Source organism: Procambarus clarkii, chromosome 24 (assembly GCF_040958095.1).
Source record: "Procambarus clarkii isolate CNS0578487 chromosome 24, FALCON_Pclarkii_2.0, whole genome shotgun sequence".
Taxonomy (NCBI): domain Eukaryota; kingdom Metazoa; phylum Arthropoda; class Malacostraca; order Decapoda; family Cambaridae; genus Procambarus; species Procambarus clarkii.
The window spans coordinates 2,241,670-2,266,188 of NC_091173.1; the positions used below are offsets into that span (position 1 = coordinate 2,241,670).

The following is a 24,519-nucleotide window of genomic DNA, read 5'->3' on the forward strand; positions in this document are numbered from 1 at the left end:
TGAGTACCACATAAAGAACTGTTGTGCGAGGAGGAGCACAACGATTGCCACGCTTTCTAACTTCAGAATTGCTTTTAAAGTACATGGACGGACAAAATACTTGAAGAAATTGTTCACGACTTTTGTTAGGCCAAAGCTAGAATATGCAGCGGTTGTGTGGTGCCCATATCTTAAGAAATACATCAACAAACTGGAAAAGGTGCAAAGACATGCTACTAAGTAGCTCCCAGAACTGAAGGGCAAGAGCTACGAGGAGAGGTTAGAGACATTAAATAAGCCAAAATTAGAAGACAGAAGAAAAAGAGGTGATATGATCACTATGTACAAAATAGTAACATGAATTGATAAAATCGATAGGGAAGATTTCCTGAGACCTGGAACTTCAAGAACAAGAGGTCATAGATTTAAACGAACTAAACAAAGACGCCGAAGAAATATAAGAAAATTCACCTTCGCAAACAGAGTAGTAGACGGTTGGATATAGTTAAGTGAAAAGGTGGTGGAGGCCAAGACCGTCAGTAGTTACAAAGCGTTATATGACAAAGAGGGCTGGGTTGATGGGACACCACGAGCATAGCTCTCATCCTGTAACTACATTTAGGTACTTACACTGAAAAGTGGGGCAGTATCTGGGACAGCCCTGTACGGAAGGCCGCCAAAATACAATCACAGGCAACCCCAATAAAAATATAACTGCCACTCTCAAAATGACAGCCCCATCAAGAGGCTCAAACAAAACCTGGAAGGAAACTCCTCAAATCCAGGAGCAGAGAGGTGAAAACAGGCTGGTAACCAAAGCCCAAATATCTAAGGTAAATGAACATAAAGGAAAGTAATAGAAACAAAGTGGCTGCAGACTCAGGTAAGGGGAGCACACGAAGTCTCCTTAAGGAAGACTTGCAGGGAATTCCCAGTTCCCAGCCTGGAGCAGGCCGGCAGGGAATCCAGATGCCAAGGCGTGACAGGCAAACCCCCACTAACCCCTCAACCTGGGAAAACACAACAAGGGAAGGTATAAACTGTGGCCTGGGCCAAGAAGCGGAGCACTTACACAAAACAGATCCCTCAAAACAAGATAACTACTGCCCATCCATCCATCCAGGCCTTGCAAAGGAGCCGAATCACATGCATTACCCGGGGTGGGATTACTTATGAGGAGGCAAACCTCAGGAGGGTAAGGAGGACTTCCTTACCTTCTCAAGGAAGATGATCCAAACTGAAGACAGGGACAATACCAGTGGCAACTGGTTAAATGAACTCTAACTAAATGAACTCAGCAGTCTCCGTGGTGTAGTGGTAAGACACTCGCCTGGCGTTCCGCGAGCGCTATGTCATGGGTTCGTATCCTGGCCGGGGAGGATTTACTGGGCGCAAATCCTTAACTGTAGCCTCTGTTTAACGCAACAGTAAAATGTGTACTTGGATGAAAAAACGATTCTTCGCGGCAGGGGATCGTATTCCAGGGACCATAGGATTAAGGACTTGCCCGAAACGCTACGCGTACTAGTGGCTGTACAAGAATGTAACAACTCTTGTATATATCTCAAAAAAAAAAAAAAAAAAAAAAAAAAAAAAAAAAAAAAAAAACTACATGAGAATTTGGACATACACAACAGGATAGCCAAAATACATGCACTAACATGTATTGTGAAACTGTGAAACTTGAAAAATGAACAAACACAAGCACAGGGCCTGTGCTAGACTAGAGTCTTGAGAAAGGCCAACACTTAGCCAAGGACTGAGTCCAAAGAAGGGTGTATAACCAGGAGAACCAGGTGTGTGAATGAAGGAGTCGGCTGGTCAATTCCCTCAGGTGGCCATGATTGCCATTTTTTTTGTGATACAACGAACTTATACATAAATAGAACATAAAAGCACCGAAGCACCACAACAAACACAACTAACAATACAGAACAAAGAATCCATGGGAATACCCACAAATACAGTACCTTACCTTGAGATGATGCTTAGCGTCCCCGCAGCCCGGTCATCGACCAGGCGGCCTGCTCCGTCGTATGGTACAGAATAAAAGCAAAACCGCACCACACTCAGACCGGGCGTGCCAAACAAAACACACAACGAAAGCAAGGAATACATAAATTGCAACACAAAACAAACACAGGGGCAATGAGGAATCTAAACGGGACACAACAAGGCACATATAAAAAAAAAAGGCACTGAAACACCAAAAAACACAGATACAAAAAGTCTACCAAAAACGAAGAACAAACACCACACCCGGCAACGAGCCCATGAATCCTCATATTTGTCAGGGAACAACCCCTGAGGTTGATTGTTCATATACGCCTCCCAGAGCGCCCACTCCTTCGCGAAAGCACCCCAAGCATTCTTGGAACAGGATCGATGCATGAAAACCGGAACTTCCGGCAAACCCGAGGGCTGCCTCACAGAAGACAGGAACACAGAATACGTCATCACAGGCGGCTGGCACACGGAGGATGGAAGCACAGAAGACGAGCACAGGGGGCGCCTGCACAGGGGCTGGCCACACAGGAGATACGGGCAGCTGTACAGGGGGTGGAGGCACAGGGGCTGATTACACACCGGATTGCATGGTCAGAGGACAAGGGCATAGAGCTGACGCGGGCAGCGTCCTTCTGCAAGACAAGAACCAAGTCACGATCCACACCAACGCCGGACATCAGGGAGCACAACCCCCCATGCCGGGGAACCAGAACACGTGGGCGAGGACACAGACACATGTCTCAGGAATCTGTACACCTGTTGATTGACGGTTGAGAGGCGGGACCAAAGAGCCAGAGCTCAACCCCCGCAAACACAACTAGGTGAGTACAACTAGGTGAGTACAGAAGCAGGAACCGAGGCCTTCGCACCAGCCCCCACTCCCACAACAGGGGACCAGCCACCAACCCGGCCTCACCACAAACGTGACCGTTTCACATGCACATCCACAATGATACTCTCCGAAGACTCCGCAACCAAAGATGGGGCAGGCGGAGGCCGGGAGGCAGACAGCAGGGGTGGGGCCACACAAACCACGACCTCGACACACTTCCATCCTAGGTGGCCGACAGAACCCTAGCGCCGGGTCACTAGACAGCTGGGAAGTACCACACACATCAACACAAGAGAGAGGAGTCTGGGGACACCAACTGGGAAAATTCTCCTCCCGAAAAAGGTTCATAGGGTGAACACTGCACTCTTCACAACCCGTAGCCTGGTGACCTGAGAGATCGCACCGGAAACAAATCCGGGGTTGGCCCGCTTAGAACACACGGACAGTAAAATCCAACAGCACAACTGATGACGGCACAGGGGTCGTGAGGCACATGGCCACTGTGCAGGTGCCACTTAGCACACCTTTCCATCTATCAGAAGAGATGATGTTCCCGACAAACACTCAGCACTCACCCAAACCTGGAAAAATGCAGACTGTAGGAGATTGTCGGGGAACTCAAAAGGCGCCCCATGCACCGCAACGTAGGTAGTCTCACCACAACGATCAGGACACTGTCACGTCTCTACCACCATCAGGGAGCTGAAAGGAGCGCCCATCATACTTCTCCACAACATCCCAGTACACTGCCGCCGAGCCAAACTTAACCACAGCCCAGCATCCAGCAATCAGCCGCACCCTCACAGACCTCTGCCACAGGAACACGCAGTAAGTCCAAAACAGCCACTTCCACAGTCAGGTAAGAAGCCAGGTTGGAGAACTCCAGTTGAATTGTCTCCCTCTATTGCACAGAGGGGGGGGGGGGGTGTCAAGAGCACCGCCATTTCCCCAGCCGGCATTGCCCTAAGGTCTCACACACAAACATAAACAGTCACAGGTCGGCAGACCGGGAGCTCCCAATGACATGTCTACTGCCACCAGAGGTTAGGCAAGGAGTCTGATTGCCATCTGGTGACAAGGGAGTGTTGCTAACAAGATATATGTATTTGTGTCGGCTGGCCATGCAACATGCAACACAAAACAAGCCATGGACAACAAATGTTGTCCATGGCTTGTTTTCCTTTACCATGCCTTTCTGGTAGTTTCTCTTTTTGGATTATTGTAGTGGTTTAATACATCCAGACTTCTCTTGTCTCTATTCAGGGGTCCAGATTCTGGTACTGACTTGTAGTATGCAGTTGTGAAACTTAAAGCCTGGTGTGATAACCAAAGCTTGGAGCTTGCAAGATGAATAGCTTTGGGAGTCACTGAGGGACCCCACAAGAGAGAGGCATTTCATTACATTTTTAATCAATTTTTCTCTTAATAAAAATTACTATATATTAATACTATCTGTAACTTTGGACCGGACTCTCGTCCATTATTTTTCTCTCGAGTCCTAACTTTGGACTGGACTTGCGTCCACTACAAAAAATATTTGTATAAAATTCATTTTTTATCCAATCGACCTCGGGATAGTATCAAAATAAGCGCCTTTAGAATGCGCACAATTTGATACCAAAATGAAAGATGTAACATGAAACTTGATGTCCGAACACTTATATGATTATAAATAGATTTTTGGTCAAAATTTTAAATATTTGTTAAAATTCTATTTATTGTGCTAGTTATGTTAGGACTAGTTTTAAAATGCTCGCCTTTACGTCGCGAACAATTTGATACCAAAATGAAAGATGTAACACAAAAATTTATGTCAGAACACTGGAAAGATATAAATAATTTTGTGATGATGAGCTTTCCAGAATTAAATTATTTGTTAAAATTCCAGTTATTGCTCTATTATTATGGGACTAGTTTTAAAATACGCGCCTTTTTATTGCGAACAATTTGATACCAAAATGAAAGACGTAACACGAAAATTTATGTTATCAAACTGAATGAGTATACACATTAGGTTGCAGTGTACAAATTGGTGCTCGTTCACAGGTAACTGTAGGCTTTTCTGCGGGGAGACACTCCAAACTTTTATACATTATATTCATACACATCTGTAGGGAATTTAATTGCGAACACAATGATACCAAAACGAGCAACGTAGCACGAGAATTAAGGTGAGAAAAATGGAACGAGTATGCACATTTTACTGATTTTGTGCGCTCACGGGTTACTTTTGCAGACTTTAGGCTTTGTTGTTGGGAGTCACGCCAAGCTTTTGAACATTATATTTCTACACACCTGTAGGGAATTTAATTGCAAACACAATGATACCAAAACGAGCGACGTAGCACGAGAATTAAGGTGAGAAAGCTGAAACGAGTATACACATTTAGGGTGTCACTGCGCGCTTGCCTGCACACTCGCCCGCACGTCGGGTGCATGACCCCTAAGTTGACCGCATGCCTGCCCGGTGAGCGATAGTGTTAAATTGTCATTAATATTGGATTGCAGCTAATGCCTCTGTTCACCTAGTAGTAAATAGGTACCTAGGAGTTAATTGACCAGCTGTTGTGTGTCGCATCCTGATGAAGGTCATTAATTGACCCAGGCAGACATCGATAAGCTGAACATTTTTCCTGTCCCTGACTATGGAAAACCGTTAATTAATTTTAATCCATTTTTAAGAGTAGCATTCTAGGGGTAAAGTTTAAGCACTATTTCATGAGTTGTATGCTGAAGTCTTGAGTACTTGTAGAGAAACATTAGGTTTCACATGTGAAATTTTTATTAGATTTTATAGAGCAAACATGCATGCTAAAATGTCATCTTCAATAAAGTCTATTAATAATTTATTGGTTTACATTGTTTTCAGCAGTTGTGCGCTGTTCAAGCAGCCCTAAATACAGTTATATGTAGGTCCTTATGTACTTGTAAATTGCTGTTTGGTCAAAGAGTAGCATTTGTTTCTTTTACTCTCAGGATGATTTCTCTGTGGACAATTTTGTGCGCATTCACCAGGCTGCCGGCAGCGGGGGCCTGGAGAGCTTACGGGACGATCTGGGAGTTTACCTTAAGATCCTTCGAAATGCAATGATTGAACTCATCAACCGTGACTATGCTGACTTTGTCAACCTTTCTACCAACCTTACAGGGCTAGATAGGTTGATTGAAGCCCTTAAAACCCCACTGGGACAACTCAGGGAAGAAGTTCTGGTAAGAATAATGCAATATGCTTAAATACAGCCCGTCCTCCAAAAATGGGGTGGTAAATGTAAGAAGACAAATAAGTGCAATTATGTACTATTCATAGCAGTTAGGAATTGTACTTATTTTCACTTAGTATTAAATCGTACTGTCAAATATATTGTGAATATTTGAGTTTACCTGAAAAACTGAATAGAAAACCACAACCTCACCTAACCGTCTTAGTTTTTGAAGATAATAATTTTATTGCTTCCTAATTACAATTAGTACTTAACTTATAGCTATATTGATATTACAGTTTTATAAAACTAATAAAACAAAACTAAAATATATCAATAAATTGTAAATTAACTCAGGATATTTTAAAATTTTGCATAAAATCTATGTTGTTTAATAAACCTGAAAAAGAAATTCCTGATATTTAAAACTTGTGTATAGCTAATTGAAGATGAAACCTTCGTCCTAAAATTCTGAGTGGCTTAACAGAAAACGAGGAGAATTAAATCGGGGGAGGGAGTTGAGTAAATGTAACAGCCCCCTAATTGCAATTATGCACTGTTTATGACAGTAAGAAAGTGTACTTATTACACTTAGTATTAAATCGTACTGTCAATTCGGAGGATGGGTTGCAAATAATATGGTAGTGGTAAAATAGAGGAATGTTCATTTGATTGAGATTATCCTTCATTTGATATACTTTTATGTCAAAACACTGGATTTTATGAGTGGATCTTAATGTAGTAAAGTATTGAAATGCCTGAGTGCTTTCTTTTGATAATTACTGGTGGTATTTACTCATGTAAAAAAATGAGAAATCAAATTAAAAGTTAAGACACTTAAATGTAGAATTTATTACAAAAAGTTTTTGGTTGAATAATATTGAAAAATTGAAGTGAGACAGCTTAATAGCATAATTATGTATACTGTACAATTCTGAGCATTTTTTTTTACTGCCCCTCTGCATTGCTTACCTACCGGTGCTTATTTATCTGTAACAATGGGGGGGAGTGAGATATAGCTATCTCTGGGGGAAGCCTCTCTGGCTCCCCAGAGCTAACCGGGCTGGATATGTATGTATTAGACCCTGGCATCAGTCAATGCACATGAAGTTCTAGGCCTACCGGGGACCACGAGCCAGAACCTGGCCCCTCTCAGAGAGGCACGAGGCGCAATGGCCTATAGAAGCCCCCGTGTGGTTGGAAGCATTCTCTGTCTGCAATCGATTGGGTCAAGCACCCAGAAAGGTAAGTGTCCCAAAACAAATCCCTATTCTGGTTAAAATATTGCTACTGAAAGCCGAACCAGTGGACAGAACTCCAATAGTTTGAAAATGAAAATGAGCGTGATGTCACCTAATCGCCACGGCGCTGTCTGCTCAACCCCTCCTTCCCGGGAGGGGGAAGGGTTGTCCCAGACCCTCGCGCCGGCTATCCACCCTGCATTTCTGTGACTGATGTGAATTAGCAAGGTCGTGTGCCTCTGGCTCCTGTCTTTCCAGTTCTGTGTCTTGTGGTGTGGTGCTGTCTTCTTGGTGGTGCACGAGCCAGAAGTTAATTCACAAGTACTGTACTCGGGCTGCATGCGCCTAGGGTCCCCTTCCCTAGGTTACCTGCAAGTACTGCCCTGGGGGCTTGGGCCCACCTTCCACTACTCACCTTGGGGTCTACTTTCGCAAGGTCTTTTGCTGCTCGATAATTGACTGCCCTTGGAGTCAGCTGGGGTGTTTCCTTCACTCCTGTTTGCCTCTGGGTAGGGGGTAGTTTTGTCACTGGTTGGGGCGCAGGGTACTGTGCAGCTACCGGTCATAGTGGTCAGCTCTGTTTCGCCTGGGTACATTGTCCTCTTGTGGGGTTTATCTTCTGTTTTTGTTTTCCTGCCTGTGGGGGTCTGCCCCTTGGTTTTGGTCACCCATTTATATCTTGGTAGTCCTCCACTAGGCCCCCCATTACCCCCCACATGAGTAATGTCCTGTGGGTTCAGCTTTAGCAGTTTGTTTGGTAACTTTGGGCACTGGTTAGCAGTACCCTGCCTGGGTTTTCCTTAGCAAGATACGTGACTTAGGGCCCTGGGAACTCCACGGGGGCTCTTTGGTCCAATGGATGCGACCCCTGAGGTCCATCTCGCTTCGTGTGAATTTGATGGTTGCTCTGTCCCTTTGTCTCAGGGTGACACTCACCGGTTGTGCCTCCGTCATGCTGCCTGTTGGGTTGGTGACACCTTCGACCCAGAGTCCTGTGAGTTTTGTTCCTTGTTTGTACTCCAATACACTATAACCAAACCCTAGTTTGGTTATAAGGACCCAAACGTGGGGGTGTTAGTCGCTTTGACTTTGGTTCAGTCCTCGCCCACTTGTCCTTCCCTCTCTGTTGTTCGTCCTAGTCCTCCCCCCCGCCCCTTCCCTGCTTCTGGCTCCGAAGCATCTAAAGGTTTCAGGATTTGGGCAGGGTTTAGCTGGTGTCGAGAGACTGGCAGTTTTGGGGGGATGTCCCTTTCAGTGTGGCAACAGAGGCATTCGAGCATGTTCCTCCAGCTGGAGCTTCTGGGTCTGACCAGTAGGTCCCCCCCCTTCGTTCCTGCTTTTTCAGCTGCTCCTGCCCTTTCTTTTGAAGTCTGGGATTTGGAGGATGGCTCGGCCCCGGGTCTTCGTGTTGAAGTTCCCGGGGCAGTGGAGGGGTTGACTTGGGGGCGTTGGGCCCCATTGGACCCCGCTTGAATTTATGAACACTCGGAGCGGGGTTTGCTGTTACGAAGGTGGGGGTTTCTTTTCCTTCCTCCTCGTATGAGTTGGATTTGGTGTCAATCTCTTCCCGGAATTGGTTCCATGCTCCCTTGGGTTCTGAGGTCCTGTTTTTCCAGTAGTTTTCAGCTTCTTGCGTCCCGCCTCATATGGTGCGGGAGGCAGTTACTGCTTTTCTCCTGCGCGACCCGTATTACACCTCCATAATGGCTCCTTTTTCCTTCATGTTGGATCATCTTCTCCTTACTTTTCCTTACATTTCTGGAGTTGTCCTGGCTGGCGGACTGCCTCCTCTGGACTGCCTCAGGCATGGCGTATGTTCTGTTGGTCCCATGCACTTGAGTGGCGCGAGGCTTATACGACAGTCCAGGTTTTCCTGGGGGGGGGGGGGGCGAGTTTAAGCACCTCAGTGCATGCTTGTTCGCTCCTGTCCTTCCTCGGGATGTTGGCATTGTGCAGGTTCCCACCCTCTCGGCTGTCCTGATCGTAGGCTGTCCTGATTGTTGAGGACTTGTGTGCCTGTGGCCTGTTGGCATTGGTCCTGCAGTTCTTTTCCCTTCTTGAGCTGTCCTCGGATTGGCTTGAGGAGGATGAGGAGGTGCTCGGGGCCGGTCCTGGGTCTGGTGCGTTGGTCTCGGCAGTGAGTGCATCGTCTGCACTCACTGTTAAACTGTCCTGCTTCATCCAGGGTTCAGGGACTGGCTCGGTTTTGTTGTGACTCTTCAGGCTTTCCGCTTTCATTTGCCTTCCATTCGGCTTAAATCTGGCACCTCACGTGTTCACACGCCATACCCAGGTCGTTGTGGTCCGTCTGCTTCTATTAGGGGTTTGGGTTCTGGCCTACCTTGATGACTGGCTGGTGTGAGCTCCCAGCCAGTCCACTTGTCTGCTCGCCAGGGATTTAGTTCTTTCCCAGCTTGCCGGGTTCAAGTTCCTGGTGAACTGGAGGAAGTCCCATCTGGTTCCCCTCTCAAGTTCGGTCTTGGCTGGGTCTTGTGTGGGACTCTCGGACTCTCCCTTGTCTCTCCCTCCATAGTCTCTGCTTCGGCTGCAGTCCCACCTTCGCCACTGTTCTCCAGTACTCTCCTGATGTTATTACTGTTCAGAGTACAGGTGGCATCCGTGTTGCAAGCTAGGTTAGGTTGCTGCAATGCGCTAGGTTGGTTCCCCACTCGGATGCCCCGGGGTCACCCCGTTTTGATTAGGTGCTGTTCTCTCCTTTCCCTCCCTGTTCCCGGCTCCAGACTGCACGTTTCGGGGTCCGGGCGGGGTTTAGTTGGGGACCGAGACTCGGGCGGTTTCGTAGGCTGCACAGTTCGGGTTGGGGACGGAGGTTTTCGAGCCTGTTCCTCCTGCCAAGGCTTCTGGGTCTTACCAGCGGCCCTTTCTTGCTGCCTTTCCCATGGACTCTTCCTTTTCTTTAAGGGCGGAGGGCTTGGAGGACAGCTCTGCCCCGGGGCCTCTGTTGCGGGTTCCCGGGGCTGTGGGGGATGCCTGCTAGCAGTTCTGGGGCTGTTTGCCCCTGCCTGGGTTTTTTGCTTCTGGGCAGAGATTTTGCCCATTCAGTCTGCTTGCTTCCCACTTTTGCTGGCATGTTTTTGTATCTTTTGGCATGTTTTATCTTCTTTCGGTCATGGCCCCCTGTTCTGGTGACCATTTTCTTCTGCTGGTTTCCCGACGTGGCCACCAGGGCGGTGCGGCGGTTTGTTTACATGCTCCTGGGTATGCGAGCGAGCTTCTTGGGTGAGTTTTTTCACCTCTTTCAGGGGTTTTATTCTCCTGTTGTCGTTTCTTTGCTTGCTGGTGTTTCCTGCCCGTCTTCTGTTCCTCTGGGAATGTTTGAGTGTTGGTTTTTACACAGGGTTTTCCATTTTCTGTCTGTTTTGGGTCTGGGCCCTAGGGTTCGGGCTCACTGTCCCTGTCTGTTATGCTTGCTCTCACACCTTGTCCCTCGGTTTTCAGTCTGTTTTGGCCGTTTTCCTGGGGGTTTTGTCTGGTGGCTGTGCTTTGCCTTTCTGTGGTGTATTTCCGCTGACAAATGTGGTGGTTTGGGCTCCCCCGGGTTCCTTTGGGTTCTTTGGTTTCGTTCCAGAGGTTTCTTCCTCTTGGGCCCCCTTTGTGGGTTCAGGGGGCTTGCCATGATGGTCTACCTGCCGGGTCGGGTGTAGCTTTGTCGGCTGTCCTGGTCCCTTCGGGGACAGCCCTTCCGCCTCTCTTGCGATCATTCGGTTCGGCCTCCGGGGGGCTTTGCATCGGTTGCTGTGTTGTCAGCTTCCTCTTCGGGTTTTTCGGGGTTCGGTGCCTTGGCGCCTTCCCGAGCTCTCGCTCGATGTGTGCATGGACGTGTCGTCTCTTGGCTGGGGTTTTGTGACCAGTGCTCACCAGGCAGGCCAGGGGTCGTGGGTGTTTGACCTTCTGTCGGGCTCACAGCATGGTTCGGGAGTTCGTGGCCGTGTGGATGTTGCTCCGGAGGGTTCGAGTCACTCGCGGATCGACGATCCAGCTCCATTTGACTGCTCCCTGGTGGTTCATTGTCTGAACTGAGAGAGTTCGATGCAGTCCTTGGCTCTTTGGGGCTGGTGGCTTTGGGTGACTCATCTGCTGAGTTCTCTGGGTTTGGCTCTCCTGGCGGTTCACGTTCGGGGGTGTCCAATGTCCTGGCGGACGGCCTGTCCCGGTTCCTTCCCCTTTCCACAGAATGGACGGTTGACGCCAAGTCCTTCAGTTGGCTGTGCCGGATGTTCGGGACTTTGGACATGGATCTCTTCGCGTCAGTGTGGTCGAGGCATCTCCCGGTATACGTGGCGCCCATCCCCGACTGCGAGGCAGTCGGGGTCAACGCCTTTCGGTTGGACTGGGCGAGGTGGGGTTACTTGTACCTTTTTTTCCCAGTTCGGCTGTTGCTCCAGGTCCTGACTCGCTTGGAGACTTAACAGGGGAGGTTTGTCGTCCTAGCTCCTTGGTGGCCAGCCCAGCCTTGGGTTTCAGGCGCTGCTTGCTCGGGGTCTGAACCTGAGAGTTTTCCCGCAGCTTCGCCTCTTTCAGCAGATCAGTCCAGCCCGGTACGAGGCTGGTTCGGTCTTCTCCTTGAGTCTTCACGTCTGGTGTTTTTGACTCGGGTTTATCATTCCTTGTATGGTGTGCAGGTGGCTTCATTGTTGGTTTCCCACCTGCGTGCATCGTCTCAGCAGCAGTATGAAGTTTCCTGGCGGTCCTTCTGGTTTTTTCCTATCACTGCATAGGTATTCTTCGGTCTCAGATAGGGTTGTTCTGTCCTTTCTCTCTTGGTTGTTTCAGGACCGTCATCTTATGCCTAATACTGTCGCCCCGTATCATGCGGTGTTGGCGGAGCCGCTTCAGCTTGCTTTCAGTGTTGATGTTACTTCTGGCCTGTTTTGCAAGCTGTCTCGTGCTTTGTTTCACCTCCGGCCTGCTCATGCACCGCCTGAGCCGTCCTGGTCCTTGGACCACGTGCTCTCGTTTCTCTCTTCTCCTCGGTTTGTTGTGGCCCCCTTCCGTTCGGGATTGTTTTTCTTAGGCACTTATCCTTTTGGCATTGGCCTCTGGGGGTCGGGTCGGGAAGCTTCATGCTCTTCTCTGGCGCAGGGGTTTGTGCTCCTTCTGTCCTGGTGGTCATTTTGTTTGCTTGCACCCGTCTCCCTCTTTTGTGGCGAAGAATGAGACAGCTGCCTTCCGGAGGAGGCCTTTGGTTGTGGATGCTTGGTTGGTCAGGCCGGTGGTGCATCATGTATTGTGTCCGGTTGTGGCTCTCTGCCGTTACTTGCACGCCACGGCTTCGGTTGCCGGGGATGTGCTCTGGGTTGATCCGGTTTCCCTTCTTTAGTGTTCCCGGGTTCGGGTCTCTCAGGTCATCTGAAGGGTTAGTAAGTCTAGCCAGCCTGTGGTCTATCCCCAGGCCCACGACGTTCGTAAGTTTGCTGCCTTGGCTGCTGTTTTTGGCAATATGTCTTGGGTGGACATTCGGGCCCGGGCATTTCTGTGGGGAGCCCCTACGGCTCCCTGGAGCTTATCGGGCTAATGTATGTTATGTTAGACCGGGACATTAGCTAAGGAGTTCAGACCTACCAGGGACCAGCGCCAGAACCTGGCCCCTTCAGAGAGGTTTCAGGGAGCAATGGCCCTGAAAAACCCCATATGGTTGGGGGTTTTCCTTATCTGCCATCGACCGGGGTTAGGCACCCAGAAAGGTAGGCGTAACAAAACAAACCCCACATGGTAAGAAACTACAACAAAAACCGAACAGAGAGGTAGAAAACTCCCTACAATCCCAAGGAAACTAAGCAAACAAGCAAACATCACACTTTACTGCCGCGCTGATCGTCCGCACAGCCCTCCCCACCCCTGGAGGGGGAGGGGGGAGCCCCGGACCTACCGCGCCGGCTGCCAAGCTTCAGTTCGTTCGCTAATGTCAACCGGGATTGACGCTTCTCTGGCCTCAGTTTCCTAGGCGGTGTTTGCCTTGTGTGGCATTCACTGCCGTGTGTTGTGGTGTGCGGTGGCCAGGAGTACTTCATCAGTGCCGGGGCTGCATGTGCTTAGTGGCTGACTTCCCTAAGCGCCCTGTGAGTACTGCCCTTGTGTAACAGGGTTATCTTCCCTGGGGCATTCGGGAACCATTCCCGTAGAGGTTCTTGCTGCTCAGCATTTGCCTTGCCCTTGGGGCCAGCTGGGGCTTGGGGCCCTTGTTTGGCCCTGGGTAGGGATTGGTATTGTGCTGGTTAGGGCTTCAAGGTGTTGCGCAGCCTGCCACCTAAGCGGCGGCCGGTTTCTGTTGCCTCTGGAGACGGTGTACTTTTGCGGGGTTTTTCTTTTGTTTTTAATTTTTCATGCCTGGTGGGGGTCTGCCTAAGGTGGTTATAGTTCCACTGGTAGTGTTTGGCGGCCCTCTGCTAGGCCCCCGTGATTGTACACGTCTCAGGGGTTTTCAGTGCTATAATCTACCCTCTTGTTATGTTTGGGTTTTTTAACCGGTTAGCAACACCTTGCCCGGGCTTCCCGTAGTTGTTACCCTACGGGCCCTGGAAACCCCTGTCTGGGCTCGGGGGACCATTGAATGTGTCTTCCGGGTTCCAACCCGTCTTGTACGGGATCGTTGGTTGCTGTTCCCTTGTCTCCGGGTGACAGTCGCCATTTTTACCTCCGTCATGCTGCCTGTTGGGTCACTGACACCTTGACCCGGAGTCTTGCGAGAGATTCTCTGCTTGTTCTCCAGTACTCTCCTGATGTTATTACTGTTCAGAGTACAGGCGGTATCCGTGTTGCAAGCTAGGTTAGGTTGCTGCAACATGCTAGGTTGGTTTCCCACTCGAATGCCCCGTGGCCGCCCCGTTTGGTTAGGTGCTGCTCGCCCCTTTCCCTCCATGTTCCCGGCTCCGGACCGTCTGCGGGTTTCGGGGTCGGGGCGGGGTTTAGTTGCGACAGAGACTCGAGCGGTTTTCGGGGGCTGCCCCGTTCGGGTTGGGGACGGAGGTTTGAGCCTGTGCCTCCTGCCAAGGCTTCTGGGTCTTACCAGCGGTCCTTTCTTGCTGCCTTTCCCATGGACACTTGCTTTTCTTTAAGGGCGGAGGGCTTGGAGGACGGCTCTGACCCTGGGCCTCTGTTGCTGGTTCCCGGGGCTGGGGGGGATGCCTGCTAGCAGTTCTGGGGCAGTTTGCCCCTGCCTGGGTTTTCTGCTTTTGGCCGGAGTTTTTCGCCCATCCAGTCAGCTTGCTTCTCACTTTTGTTGGCGTGTTTTCGTATCTTTAGCGTCGGTCGCAGCCCTCTGTCTGGCGGCCATTTTTGTCTGCCGGTTTCCTGGCGTGGCCACCAGGGCGGTGGTGCGGTTTGTTTACATGCGACTGGGTGTGCGAGCGAGCTTCTTGGGTGAGTTTTCACCTTTTTTCAGGGGTTTTATTCTCCTGTTGTTGTTTATTTGCTTTTTTGGTGTTTTCTGCCCATTTCCTGTTCCTCTGGGAATGTTTGGGTGTTGATTATACACCGGGTTTCCCTTTTTGCCTGTTTTGGTCTGGGCCCTTGGGTTTGGGCTCTGTCCCTGGCTGTTATGCTTGCTCCCACACCTTGTCCCTCGGTTTTCGGTCTGTTATGACCGTTTCCCTGGGGGTTCTGTCTGGGGGCTGTGCTTTGCCTTTCTGTGGTGTTCTCCGCCGGTAAATGTGGTGGTTTGGGCTCCCCCCTTGTTCGATTCTGGGCTCCTTTGGGTTCTTTGGTTTTGTTCCCGAGGTTTCTTCCTCTTGGGCCCCCTTTGTGGGTTCAGGGGGCTTTGTTTCCTCGTGTGACCCAGTTCTGCCTTCTAGAGTTCTGGGGTCTTTCTGGCTTGCAGACTGATCTTTTTGGGTCTTGGCACATGTTGTGGTTGTAATTACCTAAGTGTAATTACCTAAGTGTAGTTACAGGATGAGAGCTACGCTCGTGGTGTCCCGTCTTCCCAGCACTCTTTGTCATATAACGCTTTGAAACTACTGACGGTCTTGGCCTCCACCACCTTCTCACTTAACTTGTTCCAACCGTCTACCACTCTATTTGCGAAGGTGAATTTTCTTATATTTCTTCGGCATCTGTGTTTAGCTAGTTTAAATCTATGACCTCTTGTTCTTGAAATTCCAGGTCTCAGGAAGTCTTCCCTGTCGATTTTATCAATTCCTGTTACTATTTTGTATGTAGTGATCATATCACCTCTTTTTCTTCTGTCTTCTAGTTTTGGCATATTTAATGCTTCTAACCTCTCCTCGTAGCTCTTGCCCTTCAGTTCTGGGAGCCACTTAGTAGCATGTCTTTGCACCTTTTCCAGTTTGTTGATGTGCTTCTTAAGATATGGGCACCACACAACAGCTGCATATACTAGCTTTGGCCTAACAAAAGTCATGAACAATTTCTTTAGTATATCGCCATCCATGTATTTAAATGCAATTCTGAAGTTAGAAAGCATAGCATAGGCTCCTTGCACAATATTCTTTATGTGGTCCTCAGGTGATAGTTTTCTATCTAGAACCACTCCTAGATCTCTTTCTTTATCAGAATTCTTTAAAGATTTCTCACATAATATATAGGTTGTGTGGGGTCTATGTTCTCCTATTCCACATTCCATAACATGACATTTATTAACATTAAATTCCATTTGCCAAGTGGTGCTCCATATACTTATTTTGTCCAGGTCTTCTTGAAGGGCATGACAGTCATCTAAATTTCTTATCCTTCCTATTATCTTAGCATCATCAGCAAACATGTTCATATAATTCTGTATACCAACTGGTAGATCATTTATGTACACAATAAACATCACTGGTGCAAGAACTGAACCCTGTGGTACTCCACTTGTGACATTTCTCCATTCTGATACATTGCCTCTGATTACTGCCCTCATTTTTCTATCAGTCAGAAAATTTTTCATCCATGATAGAAGCTTACCTGTCACCCCTCCAATATTTTCCAGTTTCCAGAACAACCTCTTATGTGGAACTCTGTCGAAAGCCTTTTTTAGGTCCAGATAGATGCAGTCAACCCAACCATCTCTTTCCTGTAATATCTCTGTGGCTCGATCATAGAAACTGAGTAAATTCGATACACAGGATCTTCCAGATCGAAAACTATACTGTCTGTCTGATATTATATCATTTCTCTCTAGGTGTTCTACCCATTTAGTTTTGATTAGTTTTTCCAATACTTTCACTATTACACTTGTCAATGATACAGCTGGTTGTGCTGGGTCTTTGAGGTTTAGTTGTCGAGGTGGGCCTTTTGATGCAGTTTTGTGCCTTCTTTGCCTGGCCGGCGTGGTGCTCTCTGCCCACTGGTCGGCGACTTGTACTTTTCTTTTAAAGTGTATGTGTGTGTGTACGCATGTACATGTGTACGCTCTGTGTGTGTGCACATGTGTATTGTTATGATCCCTGGCAGCCGAAAAACGAGTCGGTTTGCGGTTTGTTTACATGCGTCTGGGTGTGCGAGCGAGCGTCTCTGGTGAGTTTTCAATTTTTTTCAGGGTTTTTGTTCTCCTGTTGTCGTTTCTTTGTTTTTCTGGTGTTTTCTTGCCGTTGCCTGCTCCTCTGGGAACAATTGGGTGTTGATTTTGGGTCTGAGCCTATGGGTTTAGATTCAGTGCCCCTGGCTGGTATGCTTGCTCCCACACCTTGTCCCTCGGTTTTCGGTCTGTTGGGCCCGTTTTCCCAGGGGGTTCTGCTGGGGGCTGTACTTTGCCTTTCAATGGTGTTCTCCGCCGGCAAATGTGGTGGTTTGGGCTCCCCCTGGTTCGATTCTGGGTTCCTTTGGGTTCCTTGGTTTCGTTCTGGAGGTTTCTTCCTCTTGGGCCCCCTTTTGTGGGTTCAGGGGACTTTGTTTCCTCGTGTGACCCGGTTCTGCCTTTTGGGGTTCCGGGGTCTTCCTGGCTTGCAGACTGAGCTTTTTGGGTCTTGGCACATGTTGTGGTTGTGCTGGGACTTTGCGGTTTTGCTGTCGAGGTGGGCATTTTGATGCAGTTTTGTGCCTTCTTTGTCTGGCCGGCGTAGTGCTCTCTGCCCACTAGTCGGCGACTTGTACTTTTATAATATATGTCCTCACCTAGTTGTGCTTGCGGGGGTTGAGCTCCTTGGTCCCGCCTCTCAACCGTCTATCAACAGGTGTATAGGTTCCTGTGCCTTTTGGGCTCTATCATGTCTACATGTGACATTGTATGGGGGTCAGCCTCGTTACTTGTGTGTGGAGTCACCACATTACTTCCTAGTGCTTTTCCGTTACCATTCTGACACTAAAAAAAAAAAAAAAAAAAAAAAAAAAAAAAAAATAATTCTATCTGTGGCTCTTTTGGGTACTCAGTTTCCACCTGTGTCCCCTAGTGCGTGTGCCCCTTGTGTTACATAGCCTGTCCTTATCGACCCTGTCGATTCCCTTGGGTATCTTGAATGTGGTGATCAGGTCTCCCCTCACTTCATCTTCCAGCGAAGTGTGGTTTAATTCCCGTAGTCTCTCCTCATGACTTGGGTAGTGTACTTTTTCTTTCGGAAGGGGTTCTGTTCCCTTCTCTGTTGACTGGGCGCTGGGGGAGCAGCTTGCTCTGTTGCCTCTCGCTTGGTCCCGCTGTTGGTGGGCGCTTTGGGTTGTCTTCCGGCCTCTGCTGGCGTCGGAGGACGGCTTCTCCCCCTTGGGGGGGTTCAGAGCTGGCGGAGTGGGCTTCTTCCCCTGCGCTTCGTCATTTCCTCTTCGTGGGTGCGTGGGGCGTGGTCGATCCGCCCCATCCTTCTGGGCTTCCCGTCTGCTCTTTGCAGTCATGAGCTTTTCCCGTCTGCAGTTCTTCTGGACTTCTTCAGTCTGCGCCCTTTATCCTCTGCCCTCCTCGGAGGACTGTTGTCTCCTGTTCGGATTCTGTTGGGGCCGGGTGCATGGATGGTGGTCCTGCACCTCCAGGTCACTTCTTGGCACGTTCCTCTCCAGTTTTTCTGGGGCTAGCACGGTTGGTGGTGGGGCTTCAGGTTTGCTGTTTTTATTGCCTTCCCTATTTTGTAATGGGCACTTCGTATACTCCTTGCATCTTTACCGGATCTTAGTGCCCTGTCTGAGTCTGAGATTCGGTGTCTGGCCTACCTCGACGACTGGCTGGTGTGGGCTCCCAGTCAGTCCGCTTGTCTGCTCGCCAGGGGATGGTTCTTTCCAGATCGCCGGGTTTGGTTTCCTGGTGATCTGGAGGTTTTTCCATCTGTTTCCGTCCCGGGTTCAGACCTGGGCCTTGTTTAAGGCTCTTGGGCCCCTCATTGTCTTCCCTCCAGAAGTGTTACTGCGGCTGTAGTTCCGCCTTTGGCTGTTCAGGAGGGGGTCCCGGGTTGCTCAGCGGTTGCTTGGGCGGTTGTGTGGGAGTCTGCACTTCGGCGTGCTTGTCTGCCCGCGGAGTCGGGTTTGGCTACGGCGTCGGTTGGTTCCTGCGGAGACTCCCCTTCCGCCTCTTGCATTCCTTGGGTTCCTCCGGGGATCTTGTGTTGGTGCTGCGTCACCAGGTTCCTCTTTGGGGTTTTCGGGGTTCCGTGCCTTGGCACCTCCCCGAGCCTTCGCTCGATGTGTTCACGGACGGGTCGTCTCTCGGCTGGGGCTTTGTGCCCAGTGCTCACCAGGTCGGCCGAGGTTGATGGAGTCTGTCTGTCCGTCGGGCTCACAGCACGGTTCGGGTGTTCATGGCTGTGTGGTTTGCGCTTCGGAGGGTTTGGGTCACTCGGTGCTCTACCATTCAGCTCTGTTCAGACTGTTCTCTGGCAGTTCTTGCTGGAACCACAGGGTTTCTCTTAGGTGTTGACCTTTGGGGTTGGTTCCGTAGTGGCTTGTTTACTGGATTCTCGGGGTTTGGCTAACTGTGAGGTTCATGTTCGGGGTGTGTCCTGCGTCCTGGCGGACAGCTGTCTCGGTTTATTCCTCTGTTCACGGATTGGCCAGTTGTTGCCGACTCGTTTTGTTGGCTCTGTCGGACGTATGGACTCCTGGCCATGGACGTCTTCGAGTCGGCGTGGTCTAGGCGTCGCCCATTTTATGTGGTGCCCTTACCCTCCTGCGAGGCATTCACGGTGGATGCTTTTCGGCAGGACTGGTCGAGGTGGGGGTACCTGTTCCTCTTCTCCGGGTCCAGGTGTTGCTTTGGGTTCTGGCTCGGTTGCAGCCCATTCCCACGAGAGCAGTCCTTATGGTTCCTTGGTGGCCAGCCCAGCTTTATTTTTAGACGCTGCTTGATAGGTGTCCGAACCCAGGGCGTTTTCCCGCGGCTCCGCCTCTTTCGGCAAGTCGAATCGGGCCTGTACGTGACTGGTTCGGACTTCTCCTCGGCTCTTCGTGTTTGGTATTTTGACACGGGTATCACCATCTCTGTGGTGTTCAGGTGGATTTGTTGATGGTGTCCCACCTGCGAGCTTCGTCTTGGCGACAGTATGACATTTCGTACGCTTTCTTGTGTTTTGTTTCACCTCCGGCCTGCTCATGCGTCGCCTGAACTGTCCTGGTCCTTGATCAGGGTGCCTTCTTATCTTCTCAGTTTGTGATAGCCCCTTCGGTTCATGTTTCTGCTCTTTGGTACTGGTGGTAGGTTTGTACGTGTGCAGCCTTTCTCTGTCCTGGCGACGGTCGAGACAGCTGCTTTCCAGAGGGGTTCTTGGGTTCTTGATGCTTGATTGATTTAGCTGGGGGTGCGTCCTGTGTTGTCCAGTTGTGCTTTTTGCCGTTACCTACGTATCGTGTCTGGGGATGCGCTGTGGTTGATCCCGTTCCCCTCATTCCCTGTTTTCAGGGCTCGGGTCTCCCAGGTCGTCCGCAGAGCTTTTCAGTCTTCCAGCCTGCGGTCTGTCTTTGCGCCCATGCTGTTCAGACATTTGCAGCTTTTGCTGCTGTGTCTGTGACGTTTCGGGCTCATTTCGGGCGCAGGGAATTGAGGGTCGCACAGGTTCTTGGCTGCCTATTCTTTATGCGCGTCTGCTCCTGTGCGTTCTTGTTGCCTTGGGTCGCAGGTTGCATCCTGTTGTCTCGGCTTCGCGTTGCAGAGTTTGTGGCGGCCGCCTCCCGGGTTAGCCCTTTCTTTTCCTTCTCTTTGGGTATGAAGCTCCAGGGAGCCATAGGGGCTCCCCACAGAAAACAAGCGTTGAATGTAATGAAATGCCATTTTCTGGGTGAGCCCCCGCAAGCTCCCTGGCAACCCTCCCTCCCACTAGTCGGCGGTTTTTTCGCGTTGGTTGAAGCTTAGCTTCCAAAGTGAAGCTTGGCAGCCGGCGCATCAGGTCCGGGGCTGCCCCTTCCCCCTCTCGGGGCGGGGAGGGCTGCGCGGACGATCGGCGCGGCAGTAAAGTGTGATGTTTGCTTGATTGCTTGTTTCCTTTGGATTGTAGGGAGTTTCTACCTCTCTGTTCGTTTTTTTGTTTTAGTTTTTTACCATGTGAGGTTTTTGTCATGCCTACCTTTCTGGGTGCTTAACCCCGGTCGATAGCAGATAAGCAAAAACTCCAACCACAAAGGGGTTTTCCAGGGCATTTGCTCCCTGAAACCTCTTTGAAGGGGCCAGGTTCTGGCGCTGGTCCCTGGTAGGTCTGAACTCCTTAGCTTATGTCCTGGGCTAATATAACATACATTAGCCTGATAAGCTCCAGGGAGCCTCCGGGGCTCACCCAGAAAATGGCGTTTCATTACATTCAACGCTGGTTTTTCGCGTTTTTGACATCCAGCCTAAGAACTGTAGGTTGGGTCGTCGGCGGTTGTGTCTGGGGCTGCCCCTTCTTCCTCACAAGGAGGGGGGATTGTGCAGACAGCGGCGCGGCGACGTGATGACGTCATGCTCGTTTGCTAGTTTTTGTTTGGGGAGTTCTGTCCACTTGTTCGGTCTTTGGTCGCAATAGTTTTCCCTGAATAGGGGGGTTTGTTTTAGGGCGCCTACCTCTCTGGGTGCCTATCCCGTTCGATGGCAGACAGAATGCTTCCAATAATACGGGGGGGGGGGGTTCTCTATAGGCCATTGCTCCTCGTGCCTCTCGGATGGGGCCAGGTTCTGGCTCGTGGTCCTTTGTAGTCAAGAACTCCATGCATTGACTTATGCCAGAAAGTTATATATATCCATTCAGCCTGGATAGCTCCAGGGAGCCTCCGGGACTCACCCAGAAAAATGGCTTTTCATTTAATTCAACGCTGGTTTTTTGGGCCACTTCTATTGCTGGATCTTAGCATTTTGGCTGTTTCGGAGCATTCAATTTTTCCTGGGGTATCCAGCCATTCCTCTTGGTCTTGCCGGTTCTGGGTTGGCATTGGTATTCAATCAGGCCAACTGGTTGTTATCCAATGCACTTTCCTGTGATTTCCTTTCACTTGTGATGCCAAGAAGGGATTTTGTTTGACTTCAAGTTTATGAATGTATCTCTGTTAGTCATTCTTAGCTGGATTAAATAATCTCCAGTGACTATCTAGTACCTTAATGACCATGCAGGGGCAATTTGTAAAGGTCTCTGGGACTCTGGGGCAGTGTCATTCTGCCTGATTGTGCTGGCTCCCATACTGATGACACAGTGGATCTTACCTTAGGGAGCACCTCAATGATATGCTCAGTCCTGATTTTGTTCAATAAATATCCTCGTCCAGGAATGTATCTTATTTTTCCCAGAAGATCCTTAATAAAACCTTACATAGTTTAGCTTTGCATATTGTTACAAGGAACATATTCCTTACAGAACTAGGAGTCTGCTGTATTGTTTGAAATAAACTAAACATTTGTTCATATTCTAGAGTGTGGAGAAGCTGCTAGACGATGCTATTTCTACCACATCTCAGGACTTAGAGAGGAGGCAAACATTAATTAAGCAAAAATCCCTAATGCACAGGCTTACCCAGATATCAAACAGGTATGTATCTGTTAACATTTTATCAGGTATCTCCAGTTGGAGTACTCTGGATTTCATGGGATTAGTTTGATGTCTTTTTATGTTTTACTCAGGTTTTGTATTAAAATTAGAAAGTGTAAACCAATATTAGTAGCATCTGTATTTTCTGGAGGAGCCCCTGATGTCTCTCTGAGATGACTTCTCACTACTGAGTCACACCAGCCATATCAGTCCTCTCTGGGGGAGAGCCCCTTGTAACTCCCTGAAGCTACTATACACTTAGATGGTACTATTTACTAGGTCGCACCAGCTGTGGAGTTCTATAGGTCTACTGGGGACCAGCACCACAACCAGGGCCCCCTCACAAATGTGCATGGAGCGGTGACATTTATTGAGTGGTTCTTTGCCTACCGGGAACCATGAGCCAGAACCTGGTTTCCCAAGAGAGGCGCAGGGAGCAATGGTGTATGAACACTCCACTTATTGAGAGTATAGTCGTGTCTGCCATCAACCGGGGGTATCACACAGACATAGACAGGTAGGTGAACCAATACAAACCCCTACTGGTAAAACATTGCAACCCAATACAAAACAGAGTCCAAGAACTACCCCCAAAAGTAAACAACAAACAAGCAAATGTCTAATCAAATAGCATGCCCGCCTGTTAGTGACCCCCTCCCCCTTGGAAGGGGGAGGGGCCCCGCCCAGGCGGCTCACACGCTGACACTGGTAGTTTGTAGACTGATAACAAAGCTGCCGACCAGAGGGAGGGATAGTTTCAGGACGCCACCAGAACTGAACCCAGAAAATGCCATTTCATTACATTCAACGCTGGTTTTCTGAGGTGAGTCCCATTGGCTCCTTGAAGCTATATACCCACAGATAAGATAAAAGGGACTTACTCTGAAAGCGGCAGCACCGCATGCCTCATGACGAAGACGAATAGCTGGCAAGTGCCCCAAAGCCACGCTAGGCCGCTGAGGACCTGGAACGTTAACAAGATAACAGGCGGCCAGGACCCTGTTCGACCTCCAAAACCCCCGCACCCGAATGTCAATCCAATACATGTTACACACGTCACCAAAGACTGCAACAAGAGCCGCAAACTTCCACACATCATGAGCATGAGGGTAGACTGCAGGCTGAATAGCCTTGATAATCCTAAGGACGACCTGAGAGACTTGAGCCTTGGGGATAGGGAATGAGGGACACAGGATCCACTCGAAGCTCATCCATGGATACAGAACCCGAGGTGCGCAGATAACGGCAGAGAGCTGCATTTGGACACAGAACATGTTGCACCCCCAGCCTGACCAGCGAAGCATCAATAACCCTCAGACCCTCCGGAAGCCCACAATCTCATTCTTCCCCAGAAAGAAGGAGACAGCTGCCAATGAACATAACGCCCCCCCAGGGCCAAAGGAGCAGAAACCTCTGCACCGGAGAAGAGCATGAAGTTTCCCAACCCGACCCACAGTGGCCAAAGTCAACAAAAACAACCCCTTCACAAAGCAATCTCAAGCCTAAGGGGCCACAACAAACCAAGGAGAAGAGAGAGAAGAGAGCTCCTGATTCAAAGACTAGGATGTTTCAGGCAGCTCATGAGCAGGCTTGAGGTGAAAAATTGCACGAGAGAGCTTACGGAATGGAGCAGAAGTGACTTACACCCTGAACACAACCGAGACAGACCATCTCGTGTGGACACCCTCTGGATGTGAACCGCACAAAGAGCTAAACCCCGAGAACTCAGCAGAAGAGCCACTCGAAGAGCGAATAGCCCCAAAAAGCCATGGACCGAAGTGCCCCCCCTCCCCCCTCCGGTTCAGACAAAGATCCATCAGGCACAATCCGAATGGAGCTGAATCACAGAGCCCTGAACGAGCGGAATCCACCATAGCCAAATCTACCAAATCCACCAGAATCCACCAAGGCACTGAACCCCAAAACACCCAAAGAGGAAGTCGAAGACTCAGCAACCGATGCAAGGCCCCCCCATGAAATGAACCCATTGATCCCAAGAGTGGCGGAAGGGACTGCTCCAAATGAACCAAAAAATCTTTCGAAGCCAAACCCAACCAAGCGGGAAAACTGGTAAGGCAAAATTCAGACTGCTGCACAGCTGCTCGAGCAACCGACGAGTGACCCGGGAACCCCCCTCCCCCCAAGAATAGCCGAAGGAGATACAGTACTGCAGCCAGAGCAACGCCGCAGGAGGGAGGGACACAGATGCAGTCCAAGAATCCCAGACCAGACCCAGCCAAGTCCAAACCTGGCACGGAACCAAATGAGACTTTGTTCTTACTTACATTAACAAGTGGGCTTTGTTCTTAGCTCCTTGAGCATTTTTTCCAATTCGTCTCTAGACACCTCTATGTGCTCAATGTTGTTCTCTGGAATTCTTATTGTGTCGGGTTCCCTGAAGA

At 49.6% G+C, this 24,519-nt stretch overlaps 1 protein-coding gene across 1 annotated transcript in view; it reads left to right on the plus strand.

Moving 5' to 3' along the window:
* Cog2 (conserved oligomeric Golgi complex subunit 2) overlaps positions 1–24,519 on the plus strand; it is a 197,298-nt gene that overhangs the window by 13,561 nt on the left and 159,218 nt on the right. The window contains 2 exon segments of the mRNA XM_045748023.2: positions 5,795–6,028; positions 22,002–22,117. Of these exon segments, the coding sequence (XP_045603979.2) occupies positions 5,795–6,028; positions 22,002–22,117 (350 nt within the window).